The sequence below is a fragment of the Phocoena phocoena genome, chromosome X, assembly GCF_963924675.1.
Source record: "Phocoena phocoena chromosome X, mPhoPho1.1, whole genome shotgun sequence".
In the NCBI taxonomy this organism is placed as follows: domain Eukaryota; kingdom Metazoa; phylum Chordata; class Mammalia; order Artiodactyla; family Phocoenidae; genus Phocoena; species Phocoena phocoena.
Window position 1 is genome coordinate 8,441,605 of NC_089240.1, and position 16,598 is coordinate 8,458,202.

The 16,598-nt window shown below is 40.1% G+C and overlaps 2 protein-coding genes across 2 annotated transcripts in view; one reads left to right on the plus strand and one right to left on the minus strand.

Annotated features, from left to right (window-relative positions):
- Positions 1–16,598, minus strand: part of ARHGAP6 (Rho GTPase activating protein 6) — a 485,204-nt gene that overhangs the window by 134,443 nt on the left and 334,163 nt on the right. The window lies entirely within an intron of this gene.
- On the plus strand, positions 597–9,811 carry AMELX (amelogenin X-linked). The gene is made up of 6 exons (XM_065900405.1): positions 597–659; positions 1,928–1,993; positions 4,460–4,507; positions 5,880–5,924; positions 6,676–7,038; positions 9,668–9,811. Exons 2-6 carry the CDS (start codon positions 1,940–1,942, stop codon positions 9,671–9,673), a joined length of 516 nt encoding a protein of 171 aa, XP_065756477.1. The 5' UTR covers positions 597–659; positions 1,928–1,939; the 3' UTR covers positions 9,674–9,811.

Here is a 16,598-nt window from a genome sequence, read left to right on the forward strand (position 1 = left end):
AAGGAGAAGGGACTTTATCCTCTTTCCGTGGACACCAGAATGGTGATAAAGGAATAATCACAGGGAATGAGAAAATACCTTCAATGCAAGTAGAAAACAGAGCAGTGGTGATCCTGAAATTATAATCCCTCAGAGAATTATTGGAAAGAGCTTTCAGATTTTACCAGAATGGGGATTTGAATCAATTTATCCTGTTCTGAGGGCCAGGGAACCCTACACTTTGATTACACTTCAGAAACTCAACCATCTAACATTTTTTTGGTAAAGAACAACGTTGTTTGTTAGAACCAGGGGACAGACAATGACATAGCCACTTATTAACAGTAAATTTGAATATAGCAGCATGTACAGTCAACTAATTTGCTGACTTAAAGACAGCCTGATGACATTTTTTGCCTGGTAAACCTATCATTGCCTCTAATGAAAGACTCTATATGCACTGATCACAACATACAGCCTTACATTTGATCACAGCTTCTAAAAGTCATGATGCAGGGATTTTTAGTTATACTCAACACATTTTCCTTTCAGAAACCTGATTGGCTGTTCTAGATGCCATGAATGGTATATAATGAGCTCTTAGTTGGAAGAAATCTAAAGGATCAAGCAGCATCCCTGAGTTTCAGACAGAAACTTAATCTGAGTACGCACATTCAAAGGTATGTGGATTTTATTCATAACTTGGTATCCTTTCTATCATACTTATTCTCTTTCTGCATTTCATGTTCAAAAGATGCCAATTAGGCTCTGATTACTTAAATGAATTATATTACTTTCTAATGGAACAAAATGTTTGTCTATATTTCTTTAAATTTTAGGTCCAGAATCCCGAAGCACTTCTCGGGGCCAAATTTCACAGCAAAATATTTATTTTAATTACTTATCAATTAAGGTAAAAATAATTTTTCACAGGCTGTGATCCATTTCTTGGAAAAACATCTCATTTGATTCCATCAAATAGAACCATCAACTGAATGATTTCCTTCATTAATTCAAATTTTAAAAAACAGATTTAGGAGGTAAAGATGTCAGTGGACTTCTCATAGCCAGCATGATTACACTTGATATTCACTTCCTGTGCAAAATTTAAGGCCTTTCTTCTGATACTTCTCAAACTTAGTCAATAATTTACACCACAAAGCAATGTATTTCAGGATGGCTTATTTTGCTTCATGTTCCAAGGGTCTTATTTGCAGAATAATTACAGTGCCGTGTCAAAAAAAAGGAAGATGTCATTAACTAAATATGGAATCTTTCAAATAAAAGGCATTCAAAATCCATGGAATAATCACAGAATATTAGCACTGTCCTCTCCCTTCCATTCAACCACATCTTTTGCTCCACATCTGGAGCTCAGGGATATGTCACCTGAGGGTCTTGCCTGAAGTCCTATGGGTCAGAACACCTGAAACTAAATTCCACTCCTTCCTTATTCTGTTTCCTCAGATGATTGGTCTTTGTTTTTAACAGAAGCAGTGCTCAGGTGGACGGTGCCAAAAAACATTTCTGTGCCTCCTGGTTCTAAAAGTATCAGATACTGTGCACCCTGATGATCTCCTCAACTTTTAGAGGCAACTCTATTCTTTTAATCATTAACTATAAGCTACGTTTAGCTTCTATGACTCTACAGGCTATATAGGTATAGGAAAATGGCATGCAAAGTCGTGTAATGATAGGTCATTTATGTTCCTACAACTTGTTCAGCTCTCAACCTAAATGAAAAGCATCTTTATTACCACTGTAATTCCAGAAACAATAAAATGGGTTCAGAACTGGAAATCATATAGGAATGAAGTAACCTCACAAGGAATGGTCCTATCCTTTTTACTAGCAACAGACTAATATGGGTTATGTGGGTTTTATGAAGCATTAATTACTGCCATACTTGAGAAGAGATAAGAAAAGTGGGTGTTGACTTATATTTCAGGGCCATCAAGAGATGGGGACCTGGATTTTGTTTGCCTGCCTCCTGGGAGCAGTCTTCTCTATGCCCGTGAGTAAAACAACCCCTTCATAAGTCAATGTATGCCCGTGAGTAAAACACCCCCTTCATAAGTCAATGTCCAATTTCACAAGCTTGGAAGTAAAAGTCTGCCCCACAGTTGGTAAACGTTAGGGTTTAAAACAGTACAAGATCAGATATCCTCAAATGCCTCTGTGTTTAAGAAACACTATGAAGAACTTGTAATTAAAAAAAAATGGATCCCTAGATGCCAAAGATTCTGATTCAGTACAGCTGGGGTGGGACCAGGAGATTCTGATGGAACACTCAGATTGTAAATAACATCACCCATCTCTAGATGGAGGAAACTTTTGGAAGGGACCCTTGAAAGGCCGCCAGAGAAAGTACTTAATCGGCCTTAGGCCAATATTACAAAAATGTCAGTTTTCTCTAAAACCCAATTTCTCACAAGATCCAAATATTTTCGTGCTCTCCAAACTCCACTGCCGTTGTCCTTCAGAGGGTAAGATTTTGTGTTAGGAATTCCTTTCTTGACCCACCTCCCCGCTCTGAGAGGCCTCATCCTTTTGGGTGCACCTGTTAAGCACATGACTTCCGTGTGGTTGTCTGGAATCCAACCTATGCTCAATACATATGGATATATTTTACATTCAAATGTACCAAGGACCAGGAAGTCTGACCAATTCTCTCTAACCACAGACACAGAAGAGGTTAGGTCACATGCAGGCAAGGCAGGATCCATCTGCTTTTCGGTGGCCTAAAGAGCAGTTGATACAACCAGAAGCCAGCAGAGCTTGAATATCTACTTCCTCTCTTCCTCTCTCACCCATAAGACCAAGGTTCTGTGCTCTGCCTTCCTGAAATCCTACACTGTGGCAATTCCTAGTCCCCTGAGGGCCCCTGCATTACGAATTCAGTCCCTTTTCCACTCCTCAGTTCAACACCCCTATTCTCTGAGGGCTTCTATCAAGAAGACAGAGGAAAGGCAGTTAACTAAAACTAAAATAATTCACATTCAGATGAGAGGAATAAATCCTCGTATGAAATATGAGCATTTGAAGAGAATAGAGCCTTAATCAACTCGCTGCCTGAGGGGGGATGATCTGCACGATTCCCTCTCCTCTCCCTCTCCCACACTCCAGGGCCAACCAGAATTCCACAATGCGGGCATCAATCACTTGGCCTCCACTTTTGAAAAGACAGAGAGTCCTGGTTTAGATAATTATTCAGGTTGTTCTTGATTTTAAGCTTTAAAATTTTTCTGCCATAGAAACATTGACAGAATAATAAAAAGATGACAGAATAATGAAAAGAATCGGCCAAAACTTCACAAATCAACTCTTTCATTTTCCATGGGACTTATAATGTCTCCACTTTACCACACCCATCTTGTTTTCACGTTCATCGATAATTCACACTTAGTCGTTTTTGTTGTTGTTGATGTGCTATTCACCTCGCACGCCAATTATGAGTAATCTCGTTGGTACTTAAGCACCTATCCACCTCCTCATCTATAAGGGAAGGTTTCTGAGACAATCCTCTTCTTGCTGGTGTTTTGTAATTGTGTAAGAGAAACATGTCATTCTTCCCAACATGGAGTGAGTGTTGAGAAATGGAATATTGCCTGCCATACCAGTAAACAAAGGATGTCACGATCCTCAGGGACTGCAGCCACCGCCACGGTGAGCTGGTGAGCCCCGAGGGAACTCAGGAAGGGAAGAATACCTGCCATCTAGCAGCCATTAGGCTGCAGCCACTCCCTGCGGTGAGCCCTGAGGAAACTCAGGATATGAAAACACAGGATCCTGGCCCCAGATAGCTGAGGTGCCTATCAAAGGGAGCATTTCAGTGAGCCCAGGCTCTTCCATCTTCCCATACATAGAAGAGCGCTAAATTCCTTAACTTGAGATGTCTGGTTTTCGTTAATTAACAATAATCTTCTGATGTTCAGACTACCTGCCCTTTGTTACAAAACTTCTGTATAACCTGGCTCCCCCCTTGCCTCCCTGGAGCAGTTTTCTCAGGGTTACTTGAGATGCTGTCTCCTGGGCTTGAAGTCCTAAAAATTTCTGCCGAGTACAACAGAACTCTCAACTTTCAGACTGTGAATATATTTTTAGTCGACAGTTGCATCAAGAAATGAAATGATAGAGTAGGATAGAGTAGGATTCATTGACAACATGGATGGAGGGGTCACTGGAGGATAAATGTGTGCTGGTTTCTGCCCCCAGGTCATTTAGTTGTTCTGGACCTTTTGAAAATAAGAGGGCTCCTCTCCTACACAGCGTACATGTTCAAACTAAAAGTAGACCTCAAATATATTCTGCACTATATAGATTTTTAAAAAGTAGCTTCAGTCTGTCTTAATGTGAAAATTGCATATTGACTTAATCTCTTCCTCTCTCTCTCTCTCCTCTCTCTCTCTTTCTTTCTCTCTCCTTCTTTCTCTCCCTCTCCCTCATTCTTTTTCTCCTCCTTTCCCCCTCCCTATAAAAGCTACCAGCTCATCCTGGGCACCCTGGTTATGTCAACTTCAGCTATGAGGTAATTTTTCTCTTTACTAACTTTGACCATTGTTCGAGTTAACAATGCCCCGGGCTCTGTAAAGAATAGTGTGTTGATTCTTCATTCAAGACGCTTCTCAGTCCCACTTTTTCAGTTCTCACTACCAGCTTCCTGGTTTAAGCCCTGATGGGTCACCTCAAGCCTGCATTGCCCCAGAACACTCCTACCTGGCCTCTCTGACTCAGTTTCTCCTCTTACATGGCTATAAAATTTATCCATCCTGAACTACCACTCAGGGGGACTGCATAGTAGGGCAGAAATGAACTGTGGCTGAACAGCTTTGTTCTATCCCAGCCTGTAAAACATGGGGAATCAGGTAAGATGTTATTTAAGATCCTTTCCAGCTGGAAAACTCCTGCTTCTAAGATGTTCATATTCTATGCATCTCCCTCATTTGTCTTTACTGAAATATTAGCGACCGAGCGGTCTGTGAGACATTCTGTAGAGCAATGGAAAGCATGAGATTTCTAGAAATCGGATGTGAGGCTCTCCTCAACCCCATATTAAGCATGTGACCTTGGGCAAATCATTTTCTCTCTCTGGAACTTTAGTTTCCTCATCTGGAAAAGGGAAATAAGAATAATACCCACACTTCAAAATGTTATTGGGGGAGCAAAGTAATTTAGCAATATAAAAGGTGCTCTGTTAAGTATAACTTGAACAAGGTTAAGAATTGTTCGTTGTATTGATATCAAGTGTTGTACACGAAGGAGTCCCCGGGCCTGACGTGAACTGAATACATAATGTTTAGAAAGGAAGGAAACTCTTCCTTCTTTCATAGGTTCAAATGACAATCCATGAGTTTGTTTACTCATACAAACTGAGGAAAAGTGTCAAAAAAATTTTGAGGCAAGATTTTCTGTTAAACCTTAAAAGGTTGACATATTTGACCTGAAAACCTGTGTTTCTAGGATGAGGGACAGTGTTTCTGCCTCCTTTATCTTTTTCATTGTGACATCAAATCAAAACAGTATATAATTAATGTTATATGACATTAATTTTCCATTTTGTTTTTCTCTTGCAAAGAACAGCAGGTGCCGGGGAATTAAACAGACTTACTACTTTTGTAACCTCTGTCGAGCTCATGTACCTCTTTAACTCTCCGTGACCTTGTCTGTGAAAGTGAGGGTGAAGCTACTTGCCTCAGAGTATGTGGGAAAACATGAAAAATGTGTGTCATGGATGTAAGGTAGAGCCTCACACGCAGGAAGCACCTGACAAACGTTTACCTTATTCTTTCCTCCATAGAGCATATTTTCAGGTTGTCCGTATCGACGGGACTGCATCAGTGAGTGTGTGTTTCATGTAACTAAATTAAAACAAATGTATTCTAATGTCTCTTTCTCCTAAGGTGCTTACCCCTCTGAAGTGGTACCAGAACGTAATAAGACACCCAGTACGTAGATTTTTTTTGTTGTTCTTTATTCCCTTAAAATATCAAGCATGCATTTCAATCCCCTTTTAAGTGAGGTAACGTATCTATGCCACATATAGACACTAATGGGAAATCTCGTTGTAAACTGTCACATCTATATACACAGTTAGAAATTCTTGCACAGGGAAAAATGAATAAGTGTTAATATTGTCACAATGACCAAGAAAACATTGCTACTTCTCCAGCTGGAAGTGTTGACTGAAAAAAAATGCAGAACGTGAGTGCTGTGAGTTAATTTTTATTTGGGACAAGGTGAGAACTATAGCCCAGGAGACACATTTCAAAGGGCTCTGAGAAACTGCTCCAAAGAAGTAGTGGGGAAGGTCAGTATATATGTGATTCTGGTGAAGGCGGAGTACACGCAATCGAGCACAGTGTTTGCTGAAGGCTGCTAGTTGTGAGGAGCAGACATGAAGGATTTTAGTGCTTTTCTAGATGTGAGGAGACTGAAGAACTGGGCTCATAAAAATGTCTCCTGAAGAGAGCTAACCATCTGAAGACCTGTTCTGCCAGTTTTTCCCAGAGCACAGAGTGGCTCATTCCTGATCTCCACCCCGAACTTCTTGCAGGGGGTGTCAAAGGTCAGGAGCCGCAGTGGCTCATAATTTAATCCTTGTAGAAGCAGATGGCAAGTGCCAATGGCAAGTGACAATTTGTAGGCGACAGATGTCAATGGAGCCGATGGTAAACCCGACTCTCTGTTTCTCACCAGTACCCGTCCTACGGTTACGAACCCATGGGTGGCTGGCTGCGCCACCAAATCATTCCCGTGGTATCCCAGCAGGCTGCCCTGCAGCCTCATCACCACTTCCCCATGGTGCCAGCCCAGCAGCCCGTGGTCCCCCAGCAAACCATGATGCCAGTTCCTGGCCAGCACTCCATGACTCCAAGCCAACCCCACCAGCCACACCTCCCTGTGCCCGCCCAGCAGCCCGTCCAGCCACAGCCTCACCCGCCCCTGCTGCCCCAGCCGCCTCTGCCTCCGATGTTCCCCGTGCAGCCCCTGCCCCCCATGCTTCCTGACCTGCCTCTGGAGGCTTGGCCCGCAACAGACAAGACCAAGCGGGAGGAAGTGGTGAGTACACCCTGAAGTCGCTGCAACACCTATGAAAACGGTAAAGCGAGACTAGCCCCCAGAGTTCTCAATTCCCACACAATCCAAGGCCTAGAGTTTCAGTAGCAACACTTTGATGATTCTGTGAGTCCAAGCCTGTACTGTAAGTCTCTACTATAAATGCGTTTATCTACATGGCTTAGTAATTAAGACCGTAGCTTTCACGGTGGGTTTAAATTCTATAATTACTTTGAATTCCTACCAGAATATATATATATTTTTTTTTTTTTTTTTTTTGCGGTACACGGGCCTCTCACTGTTGTGGCCTCTCCCGTTGTGGAGCACAGGCTCCAGACGCCCAGGCTCAGCGGCCACGGCTCGCGGGCCCAGCCACTCTGCAGCATGTGGGACCTTCCCGGACCGGGGCACGAACCCGTGACCCCTGCATCGGCAGGCAGACTCTCAACCACTGCGCCACCAGGGAAGCCCCAGAATATATATTATTGAAACCTGTTAATTTTAAGGACAACACTATAAGGGAATATTAGTTCTCCTTACCTTTCAAAGGTTTGACCATCAAGAATAGGCTAGAATTGCACTGAAGATTTTTAAAAAGGGTAATTTTTGACAGTGAGGGGATGCAAATATTTGAACGGGTAGGTGGGAAATCTCTTTAAGAACCTAAAAGAAAATTACTTCTCTAAAGTGGTTTTTAATCCAACCTGGAGGAGGCTAAACTAGACACATTGCTAGATTCCTTTTTCAGTGCTGGGATTCTACAGATTAAGCTTTTAGCAAGAAGTCTTCACAGTTAAGCACAAAATATCCTTTCATTACAGAAAGCTCTTCCAAATGAGTGGGAAATAGTCAATAAAATAAGTGACCCTTATCCGTATATATAAATCCTTACTTCTGTGTATATGAGATTATATAATTCTACTGCATGTATGAATTCAAATGTAATTCCAAGTTATAAATGCTATCGATGATCTTCTACTGAGAAAGTGAGCAGTGAGGTAGAAATGACCTGGATGGGAAGCCAGGATATCTGGGCTCCTGTTCCGGCTTTGCACCCAAAGAGGAGATGGTATTGCACAAGTCACTTCAAATTTATGGGTGTTTTCCCTTCTTTAAAATGAGAGAAAGCAACTAAATCAGATAATTTTCAAGCCTCTGTCTAAGAACAAATACCATAGTTTTCCAATAAAATTATATGTTATATATGGCTTCAAAATTATGGGCCTATTTGTGGAGAATACAGAGCATATTTGAAAATTGACTGTATCCCAAATAAGCTGGTGCCAATAGTGGATTATTCTACTCTAAGGCACATGTTCCCTTTTTGTACAGAAAATGCATTTATTTATCTCTTTATTAATAGTTAAGGCCGTGAACTTTATAAACCTTGCCAGAGCTATTTATGGAAAGGTGACTTCGGGTAGGTAGTTTGAACTCTTTAAAATTCCCATGTAAAATTAGAGTATAACAATAAATGCTGGAGAGGGTGTGGAGAAAAGGGAACCCTCTTGCACTGTTGGTGGGAATGTAAATTGACACAGCCACTATGGAGAACAGCATGGAGGTTCCTTAAAAAACTAAAAATAGAACTACCATACGACCCAGCAATCCCACTACTGGGCATATTCCCTGAGAAAACCATAATTCAAAAAGAGACATGTACCACAATGTTCATTGCAGCACGATTTACAATAGCCAGGACATGGAAGCAACCTAAGTGTCCATCGACAGATGAATGGATAAAGCAGATGTGGCACATATATACAATGGAATATTACTCAGCCATAAAAAGAAACAAAATTGAGTTATTTGTAGTGAGGTGGATGGACCTAGAGTCTGTCATACAGAATGAAGTAAGTCAGAAAGAGAAAAACAAATATCGTATGCTAACACATATATATGGAATCTAAAAAAAAAATAAAGGTTCTGAAGAACCAGGGGCAGGACAGGAATAAAGACGCAGACATAGAGAATGGACCTGAGGACACGGGGAGGGGGAAGGGTAAGCTGGGACGAAGTGAGAGAGAGGCATGGACATATATACACTACCAAACGTAAAATAGATAGCTAGTGGGAAGCAGCCGCATAGCAAAGGGAGATCAGCTCGGTGCTCTGTGTCCACCTGGAGGGGTGGGATAGGGAGGGTGGGGGGGAGGGAGACTCAGGAGGGAGGAGACATGGGGATATATGTATAACTGATTCACTTTGTTATACAGCAGGAACTAACACACCATTGTAAAGCAATTATGCGCCAATAAAGATGTTAAAAAGAATAATAAAATAAAATTAGAATATAAATAGTGATAGCTTCTTAGAGTTGTCTTACGGAAAATAAAATAAAGTGATGAGCTCAGCGCCAGGCATGCAGAAAGTACTCGACCAAACGCAGCGATTGTTATTTTATTCTTGAATAATAGTTCTAAGTGTTCTGAAGGCAGGGGCCTCCAGCCTGGACACCTCGTATCTAAAGACAATGAGATAACAAAGAAAGTTTGAAAATTATAGAGTTCAACTTCAATGGCTGTAATATTGTTTTGGCGAAACTGAAGCCGTATGTGTGACTGTACGTGATACTCACTAGGAATATTTGTCAATTGTTTTACTTGCTCTTTTTGCTTTTTTTTTTCTCCAGGATTGAAAGATCAGAAAATGAGAACAGGTATTCCAGTTGCTTTCAGAACGACACAAGAACACAACGAACGATTTGTTCCTACCATCGCTTAGCAAATTCTGTAACTGAAAAGTACCATTAGCAAACAATAAAATGTTTGAAAAACCATTCATGTCTTTGTGTTGAATTAAACTTAAAATTTCATGTCACTTGAAAGAAGATATAATAAATGGCTCTTCTTGAATAAGATAGGAACTGCTCATTTACACCTACAAGTTGACCATTCTGCATGCAAATGAGGACTATACTTCTTTTTGGAGAAAATTAAAATTACACCATCTCAAATCTTTTAAAAAACCGAAGTTTATACTGTAGTTGTAATAGTTGATAACGTGAAAAATTATGGACACGTATAGTCACTGAACCTGAACCCAAAGAAGGGAAGTTTATACGAAGAATTCTTTACATTAAAAAAGATAAGATTTTGAGAAATATTTCTATTACAAAACAAATTAAAACTTGGAACGCTGGTTTTACACTTCACACCACATTAGTAACCAAACTCTGGTCTTGTGATCTATCTCATTCTACTGAAAGTGATTTTTTGATGAAATTATGTGGTACGTATAATAATGTACTGAATTGTAAATTATTGAGGTAGTTTTCCTAAGAAAACTTCTATGAAATGGAGCTTTAAATAGAGAATCACAGTGATTTTATATACAAGTCATTTCTTTCACTTCATAATCTTTAAGATGATCAATTCTACTGTATAGCCTTCAAAATGTTAACAGATGCATAAAATGGACTCAATACAAGTTTTCTTTCCCACTTATATTTATATTTGAATCCTTTTTTCCTCCTACACCCAAACAGAATTGTAAACAGTCTTTTTAGGGTTTATATTACACAGTACCCACAGTAGCTTTATTCCAATACCTTTATCGTTTTGTGTTTTTTTTTTTTTTTTTCAGTATGCGGGCCTCTCACTGTTGCGGCCTCTCCCGCTGCGGAGCACAGGCTCAGCGGCCATGGCTCATGGGCCCAGCCGCTCCGCGGCACATGGGATCTTCCCAGACCAGGGCACGAACCCGTGTCCCCTGTATCGGCAGGCAGACTCTTAACCACTGCGCCACCAGGGAAGCCCTCCAATACCTTTATGATTAAGGCCCCTTAATCATTTTCTGGAATGAATAAACAAAACTTTACTGGGAGGGTGTTGATATTCAAACAAATAACTTGATTTTAAAGAATTCAGAGTCAATAAAAAAGTAGGAAAGCTTTTAATCAATTGGCATAGGCCAATTCTAATCAATTTAGTAAATATTTATTCATCACCTTTTAGGGCAAAGCACTATTCCATGTCCTGATAAAAATGGTGAGTCCCCATCCTTAAGGAATCTGGAATCTACCGAAGAGATAAAATAAGCTCACAGATAATGATAAGAGAAGGCCTAATAATATTAACACTATGACAGAAGTATAGTCAAAATGCCCTGGCAAAGGTGGCAGACATCGTTAGCTAGGTGTGCCACACCTTTCCTCACCACTCCTTCCTTGTCGGCTGTGCTGGAATTAATCCGAGCATCGGGCCTTCCACAAACTCAGGAGAGAGGAACTCCCTCCCCTGCCCCACGGAACGAATGTTCACTCCTCCAGTTACCGTAGCATACCATATCCATACCAAATGTGGTATCTATTTCCCTTGCTGATTTAGGGATTGGTTGTGGTGGAACTTAAACAATGAATGAGGCTAAAAGGGAAGTCTAGCAGGAGAGGAGGAGCTTCTGGGGGAAAGAATTACCCTCTAATTTAAGATGTATACATACATGCTAGGAAAAAGTGCTGTTCTGTCTCTGGATCTATTTGTTTGAGGATGTGATGCCTAGAGTTGTGTCTGCCATCTTGTGACCAGGAGGGGCAAGTGGCAAGGCAGAAAGCCCCTAGGACGTTGGTGGCATCATCGTGTCCCTGAATTAACCAACCTTGGAACCATCTATCGCTAGATGAATGATACACTCTATTTCTATGCTAGTGTCTTTCACTTGTGGGTCACAATTGATTAGTGGGTCATGACATCAGTATCGGGACCCCTATCATTTATGATATGCCAGCAAACTTTCTCTTCCAACAACATAAAGCTTCTATGGCCAGGACTAAGGAGAATTATTTTGTCAACGACTTCCCTGAAAAAAACAATCCGATAGGAAGATAGACAGAAATACATATCCTGGTGTATTCTCCGAAATATATGCCTCCACCATACTCCGCCTTCCACAGCTCACGAAAATATCGCCATTATGTTTACTCCTACTGAGAAACATTTTAAGCGTGTAAGGAATGATGTTACTTGAAGACTGTGTGTGATATGGGAAAGAACACGAACTTCAGAGTCAGACTGGAGCTGCTTTCAATTTTTCTGCTCTAAGAGGATTCTCTATTTAGGAAAGCCATGGACAAAATAATTCTCCTTTTATAATAATTCAAATTATATATATGCATATATATATTCAAATCATTTTTTGAATTACAGAGAAAATGTCAGGTTTTGGACTCTGAAGACTACTCACTGTGGTATGAGATGTACTGCATAAGTTAACTTTATAAGGAACTGAAACTTGTGTATTAAATGCCCAAACATGTGTTTTAACATAATCATCTTCATCACAGTCTTCTACGATGGACAGGCATATTAATCACAACAGAGCATCTGCTTGACGGCCCAGAATGAGACTTATGGACACCCATCAGTGAAGTGTGTTGTCTCGGAAATTCAGAGGTAATACTGCTGTTATGCCTGTTTTAAATTGCCCTGTATTGCTCTGTCGTTCTAAACATCGCTTTCTGCTCCTGGCTATCCCTTCTTCTTCGTGTTAATGTATATTTACACCTCCTAATATGTGGCTTACTATGTATATATATTCTTCCTAACAAAATAAAGTGTGTTGACCTTTGGATTGTTATTCTGGAAGTCCCACAGTCACTCTGAGACTATTTTATTTCCTGATTGCCTAACTGTGGCAGATGGCTGCAACGGACAAAATACATGTAGGTGTATGTGGCTATCACTACATAGTGTAACAAAGCTGATAAAAATTGAATAAAAAGAGCATTTCTAATTAATTAAAACTCAGGCTTAGTCAGCCACCCAATGTTGTACGTTTCTGAATCAAATATGGAAGAAAAATCACTAGATACTAGTGACCAAGACTCAAAGTATCGGTTGAAATAAATAGCAATACTGATCATAAATGCACTAATAAACCCAAAATTATACATAAGGACTTCTGAAATCCGTAAAAAAGCAAAAGTATATTATTTAACAAGCTGTGCTATGTCTTTGAAATGAAGCGAAAAGATACAGATGAAGTTGAGTAGACCACCTCAAGGAAACTCTCATCTCACCATAACCACTCCCATGTCACTAGTACATTTGAAATCTGCTCTGCTCTCATTCACTGCTTGCTAGTGAGACTTCAATATGCATAATTTTTTCCAGGGTGCAAATACACGTAAAGGAACTACCCCTAGAGAGTCATCGAAACGCACGGAAAGATATGTTCAAAGATGTTGATTACAGCATTATGTATAACAGGGAGAAACTGGACCTCACATAAATTTTCCTATATGTATCTGAAGGAACTGTGTGATAAAAAGGATGCTCTAGAAGAAAATTTATTAGTGGAGAAAATGTGATAAAGTAAAATTTAAGACCAAGACTATACCATATGTGAATATTACACATCACCGTAACATGTAAATAATTTAAACACACATACATAGATGTGCATAGAAAAAAAGTAGGAGGAAGATACATCTGTTTGTATGAAGGTCCAATTTTTCTACAAAAAACATAAGTTACTTCTGTAATCAGGAAAAATTTAATTTTTTTAAAGTTTGTTTTCCCTTTCTCCCGCTTTAATCCAGACACACCCCCTTCCTTCAGTTCCCTTTGATGTGAGTTTTGGATCTTGGTGGGCCCCCTGCAGGTAAATTCCAAGCACAAGTCAGTTCATATGTACTTGATTTTTTGGAGGAATATTTGGACCAAAGACAGGTGAAGGGAAAGGGGCAGCTGGCTTTAGCGGGAACAAAAACGAACAATACGATCAAACAGCAAAGAAGATATGAGCCTTATAAAGTTAAGGAAAAGAATTAGAAACAACAAAAATAAAATAAAATAGAAATGACCATCGAGGCAGCTCCCGCTGAAATTCTATCAAAGATTAACTGCATTCAACGAGCAGGCAGGTCAAAGAGAAAACTCAATGTCTCAGCCCTAAACCCTTAAAGAGAGGGGGCTTGTGGTGACTTTCCAAATTAAATGGGTTCTCTTTTGATTCAAATAATACCTGAACTATTGCTGACTTAAAATTAGTAAATTATCTAATTTTACTTTTGGGCTTCAGCTAGCTATAATGTACAGTTTTTCTCTCCTATGCTTAATTACATTGGGTCTGAATCATCTGAAGAGCTCAACCTCAATCACTAACAACTCCAATTAACCAGAAAATGCACACAGTTCACTTATTAGAAAAGGCGAAGGAAAGTGCAATCTAACAAGCTAATTTCCAGGCTGCATTTTCATAACCACCTATCTTTTTTTTTTAGGTGAAGTTTGGTTTTATTAAATTGAAAGAAAACTCAAGGTTGGAGTCTTACTTATTTAAATTAATGAGTAATGCTTATTACTCATTGCCAGATATATGGCTCTCGGATGATGAGCTGTTTGGAAGGCAAGAGCCTTTTAACAAGCAAAGCAGCATTGAGGACGGGAATCAAAGGATTACCTGGAGGTAATCTTCACTTAGAGACAGGAATAGTTGTCACATTTTCCAAATCAAAATTTAGATATGTAGGGCGATAATATAACGGAATATTTAAAATCAGAGACATACACCGACTGGTAATTATGCTCTACACTTGCACCGTTCAGTACGCATCCTCATGCGGCTATTCAAATTGTTAAAAATTTAAATGAAATAACATTGAAAATTCAGTTCCTCAGTCACACTAGATACATTTTAAGTGCTAAAAGGCCACATGGGGCTAGTGGCTACCATACAGAATGGATACAGAACATTTCTGTCACCACCGAGAGTTTTACTAGACAGCGCTGCTCTATACACTGCTTCCTGAAGTAGAAAAGCAACTCTTACGAATTCCAAGATTTTAAACAAAAGATGAAACAGAACAGATTTGCTGGTTAAAACTGATCATCTCCAGCCATTTTCCAAGCATTCCAGGAATCACGATCTTGTACGGGAATTTTCGAAGAACTGTAGAAGCGCCCTTCTCTTCGTCAGGTCGAATCACACACTCCAAAATGGTTTCCCCTCTAGTTTGCTTTTAAAATAGACAAATCCAGAGTTCCACTAAATTAATTTTTCTTGTAAGAGACACTAAGTTAGTTCCAAAGAAATGGTCATTTATTTTCAGACCTCTACCAGCCACGTCCGCACTGGCGGTAGGAGGTGGGGGCTGCCCTTGACCTAGGGCTTCACTGGAAACAGGCCAAAGTGTAAGCTGATGGAAAGATAAAAGAAAAAACTAACAAACTTTTGTCCATCCCTGAGGGTGGCTGACTGCCTGTAAGCGTTGGAAAATATTTACATTCTTTTCTATTTTGTGGTTCAAACCAACAGCGCAACATAGGACAAATGGGTGCGTACACATACACACACACACAGATACCCGCATACATGCCAACTGAGTTTACCTGCAGTAAAAGGACATATGTGGAGACATATACCATTTGAACAACTTGAAATTTTAAACAAAACTTCTCTCCACTCTAACCATTTAGAGACTGAGAGACTGTATGGCTATTGTATTTGTTATCATCACCAAGGTACATGATACTTCTATCAAGGGAAAAAGGTCAAGTTGCTCACTTTATTTACAAGCAATGTCAAATTGACCACTTCCTCTCCCAACTCAACACAAAATGAAAACACTGACTTTTCCCCTAAATCTGAAGTGTGCCCCTTAGCAGTAACCGCTTGCCAGAAGTACTAATACCGAGTTTAAGACCAAGACTTTAAAAAGAATACAAAATAGCAAGGAACTGTATTAACTTTTTTAAAAAGAGATCTGGCTGTGAATGGCTTAACATGGAAATCCCAAGAGAAAAATGACTTCAAACGATCTCCCACATTACCAGAACAGAGTGGTCTCTAGGTGGGTTCCATATTGCTTTAATAAAATAGCCATCAGTCTATGTTTGTTGTGAGATTCTTGTTAATCAGAATTTTTACTTACTGTTTTGTGATTTGGCTTCTAATTCCTTTTGCCCCCATTTGGTCTAGAGCCTTATCAGCAGGGGTCATTGGCTGAAATTTACTTATTCAAAAACACTTCCCTGCTGGGAAGAATTCATCCTGGCTTCATCTGAAACACCTGACTCTTCTGAGAAGATAAATAATACTTGAGGAATAAGATAGGGCTGGGAGTGGTGAGGAGAGAAGAGGTTGAGGTGGGAGGAAAGAAATGGTCATTTAGGTCCCAAAATATTTGCCTCGATAAATCACACCTGAATCATCCAATAAAAAAATCCATTTCAGTGAAGCCCCCTTACAAATGCCATGCCCTATGGTCAACAAAAAATAGCCCAGGGTCCAGCCTTTCTTTTCTTTTTATTAATCAAAAATATTCACAACAATGTTAAATAACTTCCGCAGAAGAGCCAAATCTTGTTTTCCTCTCCAAAGAATTTTCCACGCTTCAAATTTGTCTGTGGAATGCGGGGGCTCTGGGGTCAGTGAAGTGTCCACACAAGGGCAAGGATGGCTTCCCAGTGGGGTGTCTGGGTTCAAGCTGTCCGGGTTCACAATCGTGACCTTTGCCTACCTGCTGTGGAAGCCTGGACAAGTCTCTTAGCCTCTCCGTGCCTCAATTTCTTCATCTGTAAGTCGTACTAACATCCATCTCTGGGTCTTTTCATATCAGTGAG

Bases quoted from the DNA above. Each gene is read 5' to 3' on its own strand.
- AMELX (XM_065900405.1), top strand. From the start codon at position 1,940: ATGGGGACCTGGATTTTGTTTGCCTGCCTCCTGGGAGCAGTCTTCTCT. The intron at 4,508-5,879 runs GTAATTTTTCTC...CTTTCTCCTAAG, and splicing joins ATGTCAACTTCAGCTATGAG to GTGCTTACCCCTCTGAAGTG. The intron at 5,925-6,675 runs GTACGTAGATTT...GTTTCTCACCAG, and splicing joins AGAACGTAATAAGACACCCA to TACCCGTCCTACGGTTACGA.